The sequence below is a fragment of the Ostrea edulis genome, chromosome 5 (assembly GCF_947568905.1).
Source record: "Ostrea edulis chromosome 5, xbOstEdul1.1, whole genome shotgun sequence".
In the NCBI taxonomy this organism is placed as follows: Eukaryota; Metazoa; Mollusca; class Bivalvia; order Ostreida; family Ostreidae; genus Ostrea; species Ostrea edulis.
The window spans coordinates 26,747,636-26,762,262 of NC_079168.1; the positions used below are offsets into that span (position 1 = coordinate 26,747,636).

Sequence of the window (14,627 nt, forward strand, 5' to 3'; positions counted from 1 at the left end):
ATTTTTAAGGCACTTAAAGAAAAAGACTCTAACCTCAACACCCGCCTCTGCCCCTGCTGTTGAAGACAATGAAGACTGGCCATTTTTAAACATTTCTTTTTTGTTTTTTATCATTTTGCTTGTCATACATTTTTTAGAAGCCAACTTCATACATGTATTATTTTGTATTTCAGTTGCGTTCCCCTTCCCTTTGAAACACGAAAATACGTATCTGGGGCCCGTTTTACAAAACAACTTACGACAAAGTCGTAAGTGCAAGGTGAAGATAACGAACAGCGGGCGTGACCGGTCAACAGGGGATGCTTATTCCTCCTAGGCACCTGATCCCACCTCTGGTGTGTCAGGAGTCCGTGTTTCTCCAACTATCTATTTTGTATTGCTTATAGGAGTTATGAGATTGATCACTGATCGTTATCTTCACCGTGCATAAACACCATATGCCGGTGATAATGGAACATTGGTACATAAATATGGGAAGTTGACGATGGAGAAGCTGAAATCATCCCGTTTGTCATACAGTGGAGTTGTCAGTTTGCTGTTAATGTCTACTTTCAATAAAATATCTAAGTATGAAGCAGAAGTTGACAACTCTGTGGTGTCCTTTATTTCGATCTCACAGGGATATATCAAATCGATATATGAATTAAATCTATTATTATTGATAGAGAAAACGTCATCGATATATCTAAATGTCGCATTGAAGGCCGCAGCGAGAGATTTTTTCTTCTTAGATTGTATTACACTGTTATTACTTTGAGTGAATGAAGGAAAAGTTTTCTGTGGCTTAATTGTCAACATTGTAAAAAAGATATTTTGAATTTGGAGTGAATGATCTTACAATAAACTATAACATTCCAGTATGTAAATTTGGTCGTAAGTCGTAACTTTTTTTGTAAATCGCACCCGTGGATTGTTTATCCAAATTGAGAATTTTTCTTTCTTATATAGATGTGAATGAATTGCGAAATGTGTTTTACCTGTGCATGGCAATCACGGCCCTAGCAAAGATAGTCTTTTTTCTTGTGTAAACGTCTACCATGACACAAAAACTCCGTTTTGACTTTAGATGCGACAGAACCATGACTTAAATTGCATTCACCAGACGTTTAATGAATTAATTATTGCATCAAATAGATAAATATTTTTGATATCATAGAATGTTGCGTCTTCAACTAAAATGTAAAAAGAAAATATTGATATCTGGTGATCAGTCATTCAAACAAATTACCTTGGTAAACACCATTCGGATTTAGGCCAAATACACTGAAGTTGATATAAAAAAGATGCTGGAATTCCTTATTGATAATATATTTGTAGTCTTTAGTAATCAGATCTTCCAACTGTTTATTGGAATATCCATGGGCAGGAATTGTGCTCCTTTTATTTTCTTACGACACAAAATTTATTCAAAAGCTTCTACAGGAGAAAAACATTCTCGCTGTGGCCTTCAACTTGACATATAGATATGTCGATGACGTTTTATCTTTCAAAAATAATCATTTTCATTCATATGTCTTTTGAATAAATTCTGCCTGGTAAGAATAGAAAGAACAGTTCAGCCAATAAAGGAGCATGCGATTTGATAACAAAGTTCCCATGCCTAACCAATTGTGTATATGCGACGTTTTATTTTAATCTGATTAGTCTTTTCAAAAGTGGCTATAACTGGATATGATTCTTGGAACCAAGGAAGAAAAGGTGGTTTTAAGGTATTTTGTTGGAAACTGTGTTAAAGGATTTGAGAAGTCTGCTGGAATCCCGATTTCGTGTACATCTGAAGAAAGTTTGGTTTTTAAATTCTCTCTTAAAAATCATAAGGTACAGCGGTAGGAAGTGTTTACACACATTCGCGTTTCTTTAGTGCACATTCACTTTTTATTCGTACCTGGAATCCTGTGGTAAAGGTGGGGACGCGTGTGAGATTTGAGGCGGTACATGGGAACGTACGACTGCTCTGGAGAGCAATGAAGCTTATGGACTTTTTTGTTTTCCACACTGGTAGCTGAAACCTAGGAAATGATTATCTCTATTGAAAGTTTTTTCCATTGTGTAGAAGGAAAAAAATGCCATTACTAAATATTTTTTTTATTTGGTATGATTTGTTGTGCATCCATTTTAGGCATCTTCATTCTAATATTCATCCTCACGCATTGTCGTCATCGTTCCTACCAATGTCTCATCTCCCAAACAAATCCTTGACAGACTGTGCGATACCTAAACCTGCATATAGTAAATACATCTTTCTATATTGAGATCAGTGAAAATAGTAGAGGTCTACATCAGAAAACAAAATTGTACTTACATACGATTGTTAAGTTCTGATATTGATATGCAGCAGTGATACTTCAAGTATTTCAATAGAACTACATAACAATGACTTGTGTCCTTGTCTTACTTGGATAAATGCAAAACAATTGAAAGCAGCACATTTATAGAGTCAGTAATCACCAAAAATGATAAATATCAGTGATTCAAAATGTAAACGGTGATCATTAATTGTATGACGTGGAAATTCTACCTGATAGAAAATACGTGTCATTTCACATCCAGTTTTGAAAACAACGGTTGATGACGCAATCTTGCACCAAACACTTTCGGATTTCAAACATTTCGGCTGAGCATCACTGAAGAGACATTATTTGTCGAAATGCGCATCTGGTGCATCAAAATTGGTACCGTGTAAGTTTTACCAAACACTTTCAGAAATCGTATAATTCAGTGAAAAGAGCCTATACATATATGTATTTCATAAAAAAAAAATATCTGACTTTTCCACACATTGATCAAAGGTTAACTGACAAACATGAAACCATTCCCTCATATTGGAGTGAATGATTGATAAATTGTTCTTGAAGAGATGCCTGAATAAATGAATAGATAAATGGCTCACGAGCGTTATCTCTGACCACAGCACCCCATAATGAGGAAATGGAACTAGAAACAGTTCCTGTTGGTGCAGAAGGGACCTTTTCTCTTACTTGAACATACGCATATATACTTATTTGTTATCAAACCAGATCGATGTAACAATGAATAACACATAATATGTCCCAAAACGGAGATGGGAAACGAAAGCCAATCTGCTCCAAGAGAAAAGTTGTAAGTACTAAGTGAATATATGTAACAATAAATAAAATGCATTTGTATTTCATACAAAATAAAATGCACTTTTTTTAGGTACACATGAACATGAAAACATATTCACATACTCATAGGCCATTATCAGGTGAAGCTTTGTAGTTACCTTGTCCTACTCCCTCTATAACACGGCCGACACTGACTCTCCTTCTACGTCGTGACCTCCTGCGGCCCCCTTTTCTCCTACGTCGGCCCCAACGTTTTTGTATGTCATGTGTTTCATCTGATGAATAATTCACAATTTTTATTGATCTTTTCAATCAATGATCAAAAGAAGTTAGTGATTGTTTAGTGTTCTATAATAACATAATCATAATGAGATGTTGATTCCTCAGTCTACTACGCTAATATACTTATAATGACAGATTCGTCTGTCTTCTACACTAATATAATTATAATGAAAGAGAGAGTATTTTACACTACTATAACTACAATGAGATAGCGAGTGTTCAGTATTCTTTAATGATATAATTATAATGAGATACTGATTGTTCAGTATTCTACATTAATTTAGTTATAAAGAGATAAAGTAATCTACACGAAAATAACAAAATGATATACTGATTATTCTGTAATCTACACGAATATATTGAAATAAAGTAGTCTACATTAATTTATTTATAATGTGAGAAAATATTCTACAATAATATATTTATATTGAGATATAGATTGTTCAGTATTCTACACTAATATGATTGAAAACTTCAACAAAGTGACAGAATACTGTAAACGTATTATATTTGGCGTGTACGATATTTGGCGGAAATCGTTTTTTCAACAAGTTAGCGTAGATTTCATTTAGCGCATTCTCGAATTACTTTAAACATCTATATTTACGGATGGCATTTAGCGATGTACTTGATTTAGCGGAAGCTGCGTTCCGCCAAAGGCGCTAAATAGAATACACAGCCAAATGTTATGCATTTACAGTATATGTTGTAAAATATAGTACGCATTTTATGATGGCTGCAAATTCAATAGAAATGAAGAAATGTAAGAAAAAACCTCATATTTGAACATGACTGATTAAACCGCAAGGTTTCACGCCAGTATGTGTTTTATGAAATGTTAACTAGCATCCATCAACTTTCCTTAAACTTCACAGTTCCTGCTGTCATGTTATATGTTTTCAAAATGAAATATCTATTCAAACAGGTAATCTCAAATAAAACATTGATGCTAAAATGATTTCAAACACTTACCCTCATTTGATAGCGCCGAATCGCCCACTGCACGTTCAGACTCTATCAGATCTAAGAGAAATGTGAAAAAAAGTTTTAATTATTCTTCGTAACATACCATCTAAGAGATAATTTTATCTGCAATACATACAAAATCATCTAGGCACTATACTACCTGCAATTGCACTATCTATATCTCGCCTGGTTCGAATCAGCTCATGCTTCCCATCTGAAAAAAGATTTATAATTATGAGGCGAGTTTTACTATTTGTTTTCAGAAATTGGGACTTTAAATTTTCATACCGTTGGGTTATCTACGATATCACCATCTAATTCTACTGTTTTTATTGAAATGTAACAATTACTGGATTTAAATGAAACTTTTTGATGGAAAAGTGAGATTATTATATCGAACTATTTTCTAAATCTATTTTAATCGCCTTTTATATATACCCAGTAAACATTGAAACATTTGTTTATAGAATTTGATATAAAAATTGGATGCATGGGTTGTTATTACAAACGACACATCAAAACAAAACTATGTACAATCTATCCGTATGAGGTTAGTAATCCAGAAGTGATAAAAGAATCAGATAGGTTACATGAGGACTATGTTTTGGTTCCAGTTGACAAAGCTTTTAACAAAGTTGTCTTTGTTTGAAAGGATCGTTATTACAATTGCATTTTAAACGGACTTGGCATTAATTCTACTTTTGAGAATCGTACTTATACCCCAACTGCACTTTAAGAAGATGAAATTCTTCAAAACCATGCTTCAGTTTTGAACACATTTAATATCCCAGTCAATGGGTCGTATGAATATGAGTTACCGTAACTATACTGCATTCCTACAATTCATGAAAATCCTTAAAAATAAAGATACATTGTTGGATCCAGTAAATGGTATACCACGAATCTATATTTGCTCCTCACGAAAATATCAACACCCGTGAAAAAGAAAGTTGAAACGTACTGTGCGACTACAAATGCCAGAAATGGTGGTAATCAAATGTGGACGCTAAACAATTCTTTTCTCAAATCAACAACATCAAAACGTATGACTTTTAAACACATTGCACGACCATTCCTCATGATGAAATAATAACTACACTTTTTAATGAAAGCTGGAGATGACGAACAGTGATCAATCTCATAACTTTTATAATGTAAAACTTATACGGTACCAATTTTGATGCACCAGATGTGCATTTCGACAAATAATGTGTCTTCAGTGATGCTCAACCGAAATTTTGAAATCCGAAATAATAGTAAACGTGTACGCCCTAAGAGCTATAAGCAATACAAAATAGAGCATATGGGTAACAAATGCCACTGGACATACCAGATGTGGGATCAGATGTCGCGGGGGATTAAGCATCCCCTGTCGACCAGCCACACCCACTGTGGGCCCTATATCTTGATCAGGTAAACAAAGTTATCCTAAGTCAAAATGAATGTGCCAAGAACGCCCAAACAATTGGTATGACATTTTAAAGATATGACATTATAGACAGTTGCTTATTGAAAGATAAAGATAACGAAAAGTTATCAATCTCATAACACCTGTAAACAATGCAAAACAGAAAGTTGGGCAACCACGGACCCCTGCATATACCAGAGCTGAGATCAGATGCCTCGGAGGATTAAATATCCATTGTCGACCGATCACACCCGCTTTGAGTCCTGTATCTTATCAGGTCAACGGACTTATCTGTAGTCAAAATCAGTGTGCCAAGAACGGCATAGAAATCACCATAAAATACGTCGGTCAGCATTAGACCCAATGATAGGTTGTATTGGCAAATGAGATTGTTATAACGACCATAGAATTTGCAAAATGCTGACTTTAAACGAGACTGTCGGAACCCTTGCACCATCAAATTGTTTGTCATTCTTATTTGTAAAACCTGGTTATTTGCAGAACACGCCTGTATGTATCGAATCAGTTGAGAGATATAAACACCATGTACAGGTGATAATGGGTTATAGGTGCCTAACTATGGAAAGTAGACGATGGAGAAGCTGAAACCATCCCGTTTATCATAAATTTGAATTGTTCATTTCCCGTTAATATCTATTTTAAATCAAATATCTAAGTATGAAACCGAAGTGGATGACTCTGTGGTTTCATTTATTTCCAGCTCACAAGAATATATCGAATTTACATATGAATGAATATTAACATCTTTAATACGTAAAACGTTATCGGTAAATCTAAATGTCGCATTGAAGACCACAGCAAGGGATTTTTTTCTCAAGTAGAAGTTATTGAATAAATTCTGCTTGATATAAATATAAAAACAGGTCAGCTAGCAAATGAGCACAATTCGTGCCCATAGGTATTTCAACAGACTTTAGGAAGACCTGATCACCAAAGACTACGAAGACATTGTCAATGAGGAATTCATTTCAATTTCAAAGTATTTGTGCGTGAATCAGAGTAGTTATTAACAAAGTAATTTTTTAGATGAGTAATCAATAGATATAAACATTTGCGTTTTCCATTTTTGTTGATGAAGAAGACTACTGACAAACAAGTTGATGGTGCAGGACTTCCAACAGTTTCGTTTAAAGTCAGCATACCGCAAATTCTATGGTCGTTATAGCAATCTAGTTTGCAAATACAACCGAACATTGATTTACATGCAAGTGATAATGGAATATTTCCATATAGATATGAAAGACCAGCTTTGTTAATTTCAAGCTACATTACTATTGAAATGTAAAGATAACGAACAGTGATCAATTTTATAACTCCTACAGGCATTACAAAATACAGAGTCGGGCAAACACGGACCCTTGGATATACCAGGAGTGTGATCATGTGCCTAGTAGGAGTAAGCACCTCGATCAACCTGTTGTATTAGTAAACTATGTCGTTATAACGGCCATATAATTTGTGAAATACTAAGTTTAAGCGGGAGTGTTGAAATCAATGTAACATCAGTTTGTTTCTCACTAGTCTGCCTCAATGCAATAACTGATCATATGGAAAACAAGCTCTAGGGTATTCAATAAGGCTGTACAAATATGGAACCTTAGATATACTAAAAGTGGGATCGGGAATCTAGGAGGAATAAACATCCATTTTGAATCGGCAACACCCAGCGTGAGGCGTATAGCTCCATTGGGTAAAAACGTGTAGTCCGCAGTAAATAACAGTGATTAAAAACGGAATTAGATATATAATGCTATTAATTTCATAAGCAGATGAAGTTACTCACCGAGGTCTGAGGAACTTTCGACATGATGATTACTTTCGTCAATGCTCCTGCTGGATGATTCTGAAATTATAAGTTTTGTGAGTCACAACTTTCAATAAATATAAATGAAAATAACACGATAGATATTACAGTTGCACATATAGATACTGTACATTTTTTATTTTACGCGAGCATTTATCATCGCGAAATCACTCATGGACATCAAATCGCGAGAAAATAAATACGCGAGTATTCTGTTGATTAATTTTTTTGCATGTATTTTAGCAATATGAAAAAAAAGCGTCAAATATTTTTCGCAAGTGATGTTTCTCGCAAAACTACGTGATAATAAATTCCTCGCGTATAATTAGAAATTTACAGTAAAGATAGGTTGATATTTACTTTGCAGAAAAATACCAATTAGTGGTATTGCGAACAGCAGTAATACCCTCATAGGAACCATATTGAATATCCGTCCTTGCGAGTCTCAATTATATCGAGAGACAATACCATGTCTTTATATACACTGTAACAAACGGAAGTTTTAGAAAACAAATACGTAAATGAAATTATCCCTTTAATCACACCTGTCAAATTGACGGTTTTCGAACAAATACGTATGCCAAATTACCCATTCCGTACTATTATTTATAATGTTTGAACAAGCTATTCTGTTTGGTTATTGTAAAACACATCAAATTTTCAGGACGTTAATTTGTTTTATATGGGGTTTTCTTATAAGGTCTAAGCACCTTCTACAAGCTGTCGGTCAAGTTTTTACTTGGTGTATTTGATGTTTCCGTTTACTTTCTGCTAAAATACTTTTAAATTTATAATCCTAACGAAACAGTCGTAGTTATTTTGCATAATATGATATTTACACAAGTAGAGACTGTAATTCAGCTTCTCATCATGGTAATCAAAATAGCTTAACTCAACGGCATAGGTTGTGAATATGTAAAACTTATACGGTACCAATTTTGATGCACCAGATGCGCATTTCGACAAATACAATTTCACAAGAAAAGTTTCCATAAGAAATATCCATTATTAACCGTCGTATCGAATCGTCCGCCAGCATTTTAAGCATCCTAAACAGTTTCCAAGGACAGAGAAGGAAATTGTGATACCCCATTTTTATTTTTTAAAAATGTCGGAACAGAGGAAACAATTCTAAATACCCCTATATGAAGAAAGCATGCATACTATCGGTATGTAGGAATAATTTTGTAGTTTTCAAAGATTATAAATACATCAAACTTGTACATGGACTAAATCCTGTGTGGGCATTTTAAGTGCATCATAATAAGAACCTTCAATTGATATCTAGATTTACAGTTGTTTAGGAAGTTAACTGGGATTCCTTGATTGAGCTAAAAGGAAATTCCAGTGTCTTCGACACATGCTTTATACTTAGCCACAGCAAGATATTTTGTCTTCCCATGAAGACACGTTTAAATACATTCTGTCTAGTAAGAATCTTGTAACTCTTATAATGTAAAACTTATATATACGGTACCAATTGTGATGCAACAGGTGCGCATTTCGACAAATAATGTCTGTTATAAGGAATACAAAATAGAGAGTTGGACAAACACGGACCCTTGGATATACCAGATGTGAATATATAAATAGATATAAATATATATCCTATTGAATATGTATTCTAACGAAAAACTAATCATTCAACTGTAAAAGAAACAGGACGACTTCAACTTTTCCATCGTGGAATTCCAATATTCTTGTAGCAATGTTTCTTATTGTTAGGATATGGTGATCATGTTTCTCAATTGCTTTAAGAGCCATTGTCCGTAAGCATCAATATTTTCAATATAGGGATGGATAGGTACCCTCGTCAATTTGACTGAAATCTGGTATATAGTGATTATTTGATACCCTCTCATAGAATTTGGCACCAAAATTTGTAATTAAGGTACTGTTGTTGCCATAGTAACAAGAACACATTGAAAATAGCTCCCAAGATGCTTAGAAATGCTCGATTTGGCCTGTTTTTGATTAAATATAAATAAATTAAATTGACTGGTTTGCAAATTCCTCTATTGCTTGTTTAAAGATTAGGTTAATCATAAAAAATACATAATAAAAAAAAATCAATAAATCAATATTGGATTACCTGTTGAAACAAGAGGTAATCCAATATTGATTTATTGATTAGTTGAAAAATCAGTCATTTTTCAATTTGTCAATTTTGTCATTTTGATTATTTTTGAAAAACATCAATTTAAAGCCATTTTATGACATCGTTTACAGGAAACACGACAACATATATCCTTGAAAGTTATATATGATTTGATTCATCCCTTAATGTGTAAAATCTAAAAAAAAAAAAAAAAAAAAAAAACCAACAAACTATGTCTTATTTTGCTAATCAAAAATATATAGCTTCAAAATTTGGTTGCCAGGGTATTATGACAAATCTCATCATCTGAATGTATGAGTAATGTTTGAATATCTTATTAATTTGATATCCCTAATGTATTAAATTTGGCATAAACAATGATGCATGTATATTATGCATCCTCATGTTATGAAATATTTTAGTTGTCATAGCAACCATATTTCAGTATTTGTAAACAGAGTTATAATAAGTGAAGTAGTACATCATTTATCATAATGATAAGTTTTATTAGAAAGCATTACAGGTCTGTTTATTACCATGTTATAGTCTAAACTATCTCATTGTCATATTATATTTGAACAAATAAATGTATTTTGTACAAATGACTGCTTAGATTAGCTTAGCTATGTCAATGATAAATAATTGTGATACCATAACAACCATTATATAAGATATATGATTCCTTTTAGCTTTGAGGAAAAATGCTAACTATAAAACTGATTTGTTTCAGGAAGCAGAAACGTATATACCTATTGTTATGTGAAAGTATTGTCATAATGTGAACAATAGTTCTAATTTGTTGCAAATAATTTCCTTCATTTCCATGAATATTGCATTATTTGATGATGGCATTAAAAAGATAATTCACGATAGAAAATTGAAAATTGATGCCTAACACAATTTCCAACATATCCATTGTTTATAACAACACAATTTTCAAGTATGTGAATTGCTGTTATTAAAAACAGCTTAGGGTTATGTATCAAAATTATAAAATGGGTTTATGTACCATAGGTCAATGACTTATAAGATGCAGGCATTACAAAAATATTGCCCACCTACCTATTCGTGGTGTTTGTGTTATGTTGTTTTTAAAAGCAAATTTTGTGTCCATTTTGGTAATATCAAGAATATGAATATAAAGTTGTCCTGTTTCTGTCAGACCTATCCTGATTGTTTTCTATTAATTTAAAAATTGTACATTTTAAATTGCAGACTGTGAAGTTCTCAGTCAGTGCAGGAAATGAATCAAACAATCTTTAATTATATGTTCAATATTTATCTAAAATTTAGTTTGTAAACAATGACTAACACACAATATTTGTTTTTGCATTGATCAGTATTTAATCAGTAAACTGCATGTACAGTTGCATTATTCAGTTGCGTTGAGTTACTTCCAAGAAAGGTGATGAGAAATAAAAACAAAAAGTCCATCACATATTCTCCAACAGTCTCAATATTTGTGATTTTCTCAGTGTACACATTCCAGCAGATAAGTCTTTAAACAAGTTACAGCCATGTTGGATCCACTTGAATTTTAATGACACACATTTGTGTTGTCATATGATCCTTATACATTCCTCACCGAAAACATTTCTGTCTTAATTTTAATTAGAACATCCAATCTTGAATCCGCATACCTGACAGTCAGAACTAAAAATATATAGAATGATCAATTGTAGACTTCAAAATGAATTTGAATTGACAGACTTACCAATTTATTGTCATTTCGGATTTCAAACATTTCATCACCGAAGAGACATTATTTGTCGAAATGCGCAATTGGTGCATCAAAATTGGTACCGTATCAGTTTTACATTATAACCCCTGGGTAGAGGCCTCTGCTGGTGGACACTTAATCCCCGAGGGTCTCTACAGCCCAGTAGCTAAGTACTTCGTTACTAACTTGAAAATACGATTGTATATTTAATTGCTGTGCTATGATTTAGAAATTAATTTCAAAATTAAGTATTATATCCCTCATGCATAGCTCTTATCCCAGACAAATTTGACTTCACTTTTTGGCACTCTTTTTTCGCCTAACATAGCTCTTACAAGTTTATTGTCATTTCGGATTTTTATACATTTCAGTTGAGCATCACTGAAGAGACATAATTTTTCTAAATGTGCATCTGGTGCATCAAAATTGATACCATATAAGTTTTACATTAATGAATGGTCACAAATATTAAAGCTAATGTGATAAAACTTTAATCACAAACACCTATCGGCACAGGCATTTCTTCTTTAAGATTTTGCTAGAAGGTTATGTTCAACGGTGAATTGCATATATATTTGTTTGCTGTATAATTATTTTACAACTATGGCAAAATGAATAACATTAAACTACTCACGGATCTGAACTGTTATGACAGTGACATTAGACGCATTTAATGTCAGTTGTGCATTTCTCTTTTGGCTAAATTTCTTAGAAGTGTTGGCATACAAGTTATCCCAATTGTAAACACGATCACTGCGTAAATGATACGTCATCATTGAAAGCTACCCATCAAAGGCATATTTTAGTTGCTTTAAAGACTTAAACCAGCACAAAATATCCGAAACACCCTTCACTGTGACTGTAAGTTCGCAGATGTCTACTTTCACTTCGCAAAAGGGACGTAACTTGTCTTGGTCAATATGCTTGGATAATCATTGCAGTCAAAAGTCGAAGTGATCAAGACTTTGGAAAAAACCCGCATATTTTCACAATAGCGCAAGATGAAAGGTGAAGATAACGAACAGTGATCAATCTCATAACTTCTACAAGCAATACAAAATAGATAGTTGGGCAAACACGGGCCCCTGGACACACCAGAGGTGGGATGAGGTGCCTAGGAGGAGTAAGCAAATTTATTTATTTTCTTAAATGAAATAAAACATTATCCCATTATACGTTTTAATTTTATGATATATAATTCTAGTAGATACGATATACATTTATCAATGTAAGAAAAACCCACCTGTTGTTGTGTTTCTGCACAATATTGAAATAATTTTCTTTTATTTTCAGCGGATAACTCCATTTACCTGATCAGGATATAGGGCTCACGGAGGGTGTGCCAAGTCGACAGGGGATGCTTACTCCTCCTGGGCACCTGATCCCACCTCTGGTGTGCCCAGCAGTCCGTGTTTGGCCAACTACATGTATCTATTTTTTATTGCTTATAGGAGTTATGAGATTGATCACTGTTCGTTATCTTCACATTTCCTTTGGCCCTTAGGTAATGTTAAATTGACCTTTGACGGATTCTTTACATGACACTTGCAGATGTACTTCGATTACACGGACTTTTAAGATATCCATTTTCCTCTCAATCTATATATATATTGCTTCAGCTTTGATCTTAATTTGTAAATTGTAAGTTATTCACGTTTATGCATATATGCCTACTAGGTCACTGTTTACACATTAACACCTAATCACATCTGTGTACATGATAACCTCGCTTTTGACAATTCCATAATTGAAATACCATATTATCTTCCAATTTTATTTCATGATGGGGGCGGGGGCGGGGGCGAGAGGTAATCGGTAGAATTGCTACATGTGCACAAGTGCATACAAGTATCATTATTACAACTGAACTTGGCATTAATTCCACAGTTGGTAATCGTATTTACGCTTCAACTGCCCATTCAAAATATGAAATTCTTCAAAACGATGCTTCAGTTTTAGAAACATATAACATCCCAGTCAATGGGTCAGATGAATATGTGTTACGGTACCTATACAGGATTAAAAAACTTCATGAAAACCCTTAGAAAGAAAAATACATCGCTAGATCTAGTAATGTTTTACAAAGCCCCTGAAAATATTAACAGGTGGAAATGAAAAAGTTCAAACTTATTGTGCAACTACATTTGCCAGAAGCGGTGTAAATCAAACGTGGATTCTAAACTCTAAAGACTTTTAGTAAATTTGAAATTGCAAACCTTTTTTCAAATCAACATCAAAACGTTTGAATTTTTAACACTTTACACGACCATTCCTCGTGAAAAAGTAAAGACAGGATTTTTTTGACACCATTGCCAGTTGCCTCTTTAACACAAATGGAAATCAGAAATATACATAAATATATAGTGATTCAATAATCGAAGAAAAAAACAACAACAATACTTTGTTCAACAATACTCTGATTCCACGTGCAAGTACCATGACGTTGCAATAAAAATATGCTGGAGTTCCTCACTGACAATATATTCATAGTCTATGGTGATCAGGTCTTCCAACAGTCTTTTGGCATTCCCATGGGCACACATTGTGCTCCTTTATTTCCTGACCTGTTTTTATATTCTTATGCAGCAGAATTTATTCAAAAACATCTACGTGAGAAAAAAAAATGTTGGCATGGCCTTCAATTCGACATTTCGATATATTGACGATGTATTATCTATTAATAATAACAATTTTCGTTTATAGGTCGATTCGAAATATCGCTGTAAACTCGAAATAAAAGACATCACAAAGTCGTCAACGTCTGCTTCATACGTTCGCCCAACTATCTATTTTGTATTGCTTGTAGGAGTTATGAGATTGATCACTGTTCGTTATCTTCACCTTGCATACTTATATATTTCATTGAAAGTAGATATAAACTGCAAACAAACAAACAGTGGAACTGTTTGACAGACGTGGGGATTTCAGCTTCTCCATTGTCAACTTCCCGCATTTGTGTAGCAATATTTCATTATCACTTGGTGTTTATATCTCTCATGATTCGAGAACAAGAGCTTGTTCTGCGTATAGGTATTTTTCAAATCGAAACAGGCTACTGAAAAACAAATTGATGGTGCAGGGGTTTCAACAGTATAACTTAAAGTCAGTATTTCGCACATTCTATTTTTGTTTTAACGATCTAGTTTGCCTATGCAAAATATTATTGGATCAGATGTTGTTTGACGTGTTTCATACCGATTGTTAGTCCGTTCTTTGCACACGCAGGTATGTTAAGGCAGGTC

General features: G+C 33.6%; 1 protein-coding gene across 1 annotated transcript; it reads right to left on the reverse strand.

Annotated features, from left to right (window-relative positions):
- Window positions 1–2,069: 2,069 nt before the first annotated feature.
- Window positions 2,070–8,014, reverse strand: LOC130046453 (uncharacterized). Its single transcript, XM_048880975.2, has 6 exons — window positions 7,928–8,014; window positions 7,547–7,606; window positions 4,495–4,548; window positions 4,341–4,391; window positions 3,245–3,361; window positions 2,070–2,220 (listed from the first exon to the last, which is right to left on the reverse strand). Exons 1-6 carry the CDS (start codon window positions 7,986–7,988, stop codon window positions 2,177–2,179), a joined length of 387 nt encoding a protein of 128 aa, XP_048736932.2. The 5' UTR covers window positions 7,989–8,014; the 3' UTR covers window positions 2,070–2,176.
- Between the last annotated feature and the right edge of the window lie 6,613 nt (window positions 8,015–14,627).

Coding starts and splice junctions, on each gene's coding strand:
- LOC130046453 (XM_048880975.2), bottom strand. CDS start 7,988: ATGGTTCCTATGAGGGTATTACTGCTGTTCGCAATACCACTAATTGGT. Junction 7,607..7,927: donor AATTGGTATTTTTCTGCAAA/GTAAATATCAAC, acceptor TTATAATTTCAG/AATCATCCAGCAGGAGCATT. Junction 2,221..3,244: donor TATAGAGGGAGTAGGACAAG/GTAACTACAAAG, acceptor TACTATATGCAG/GTTTAGGTATCGCACAGTCT.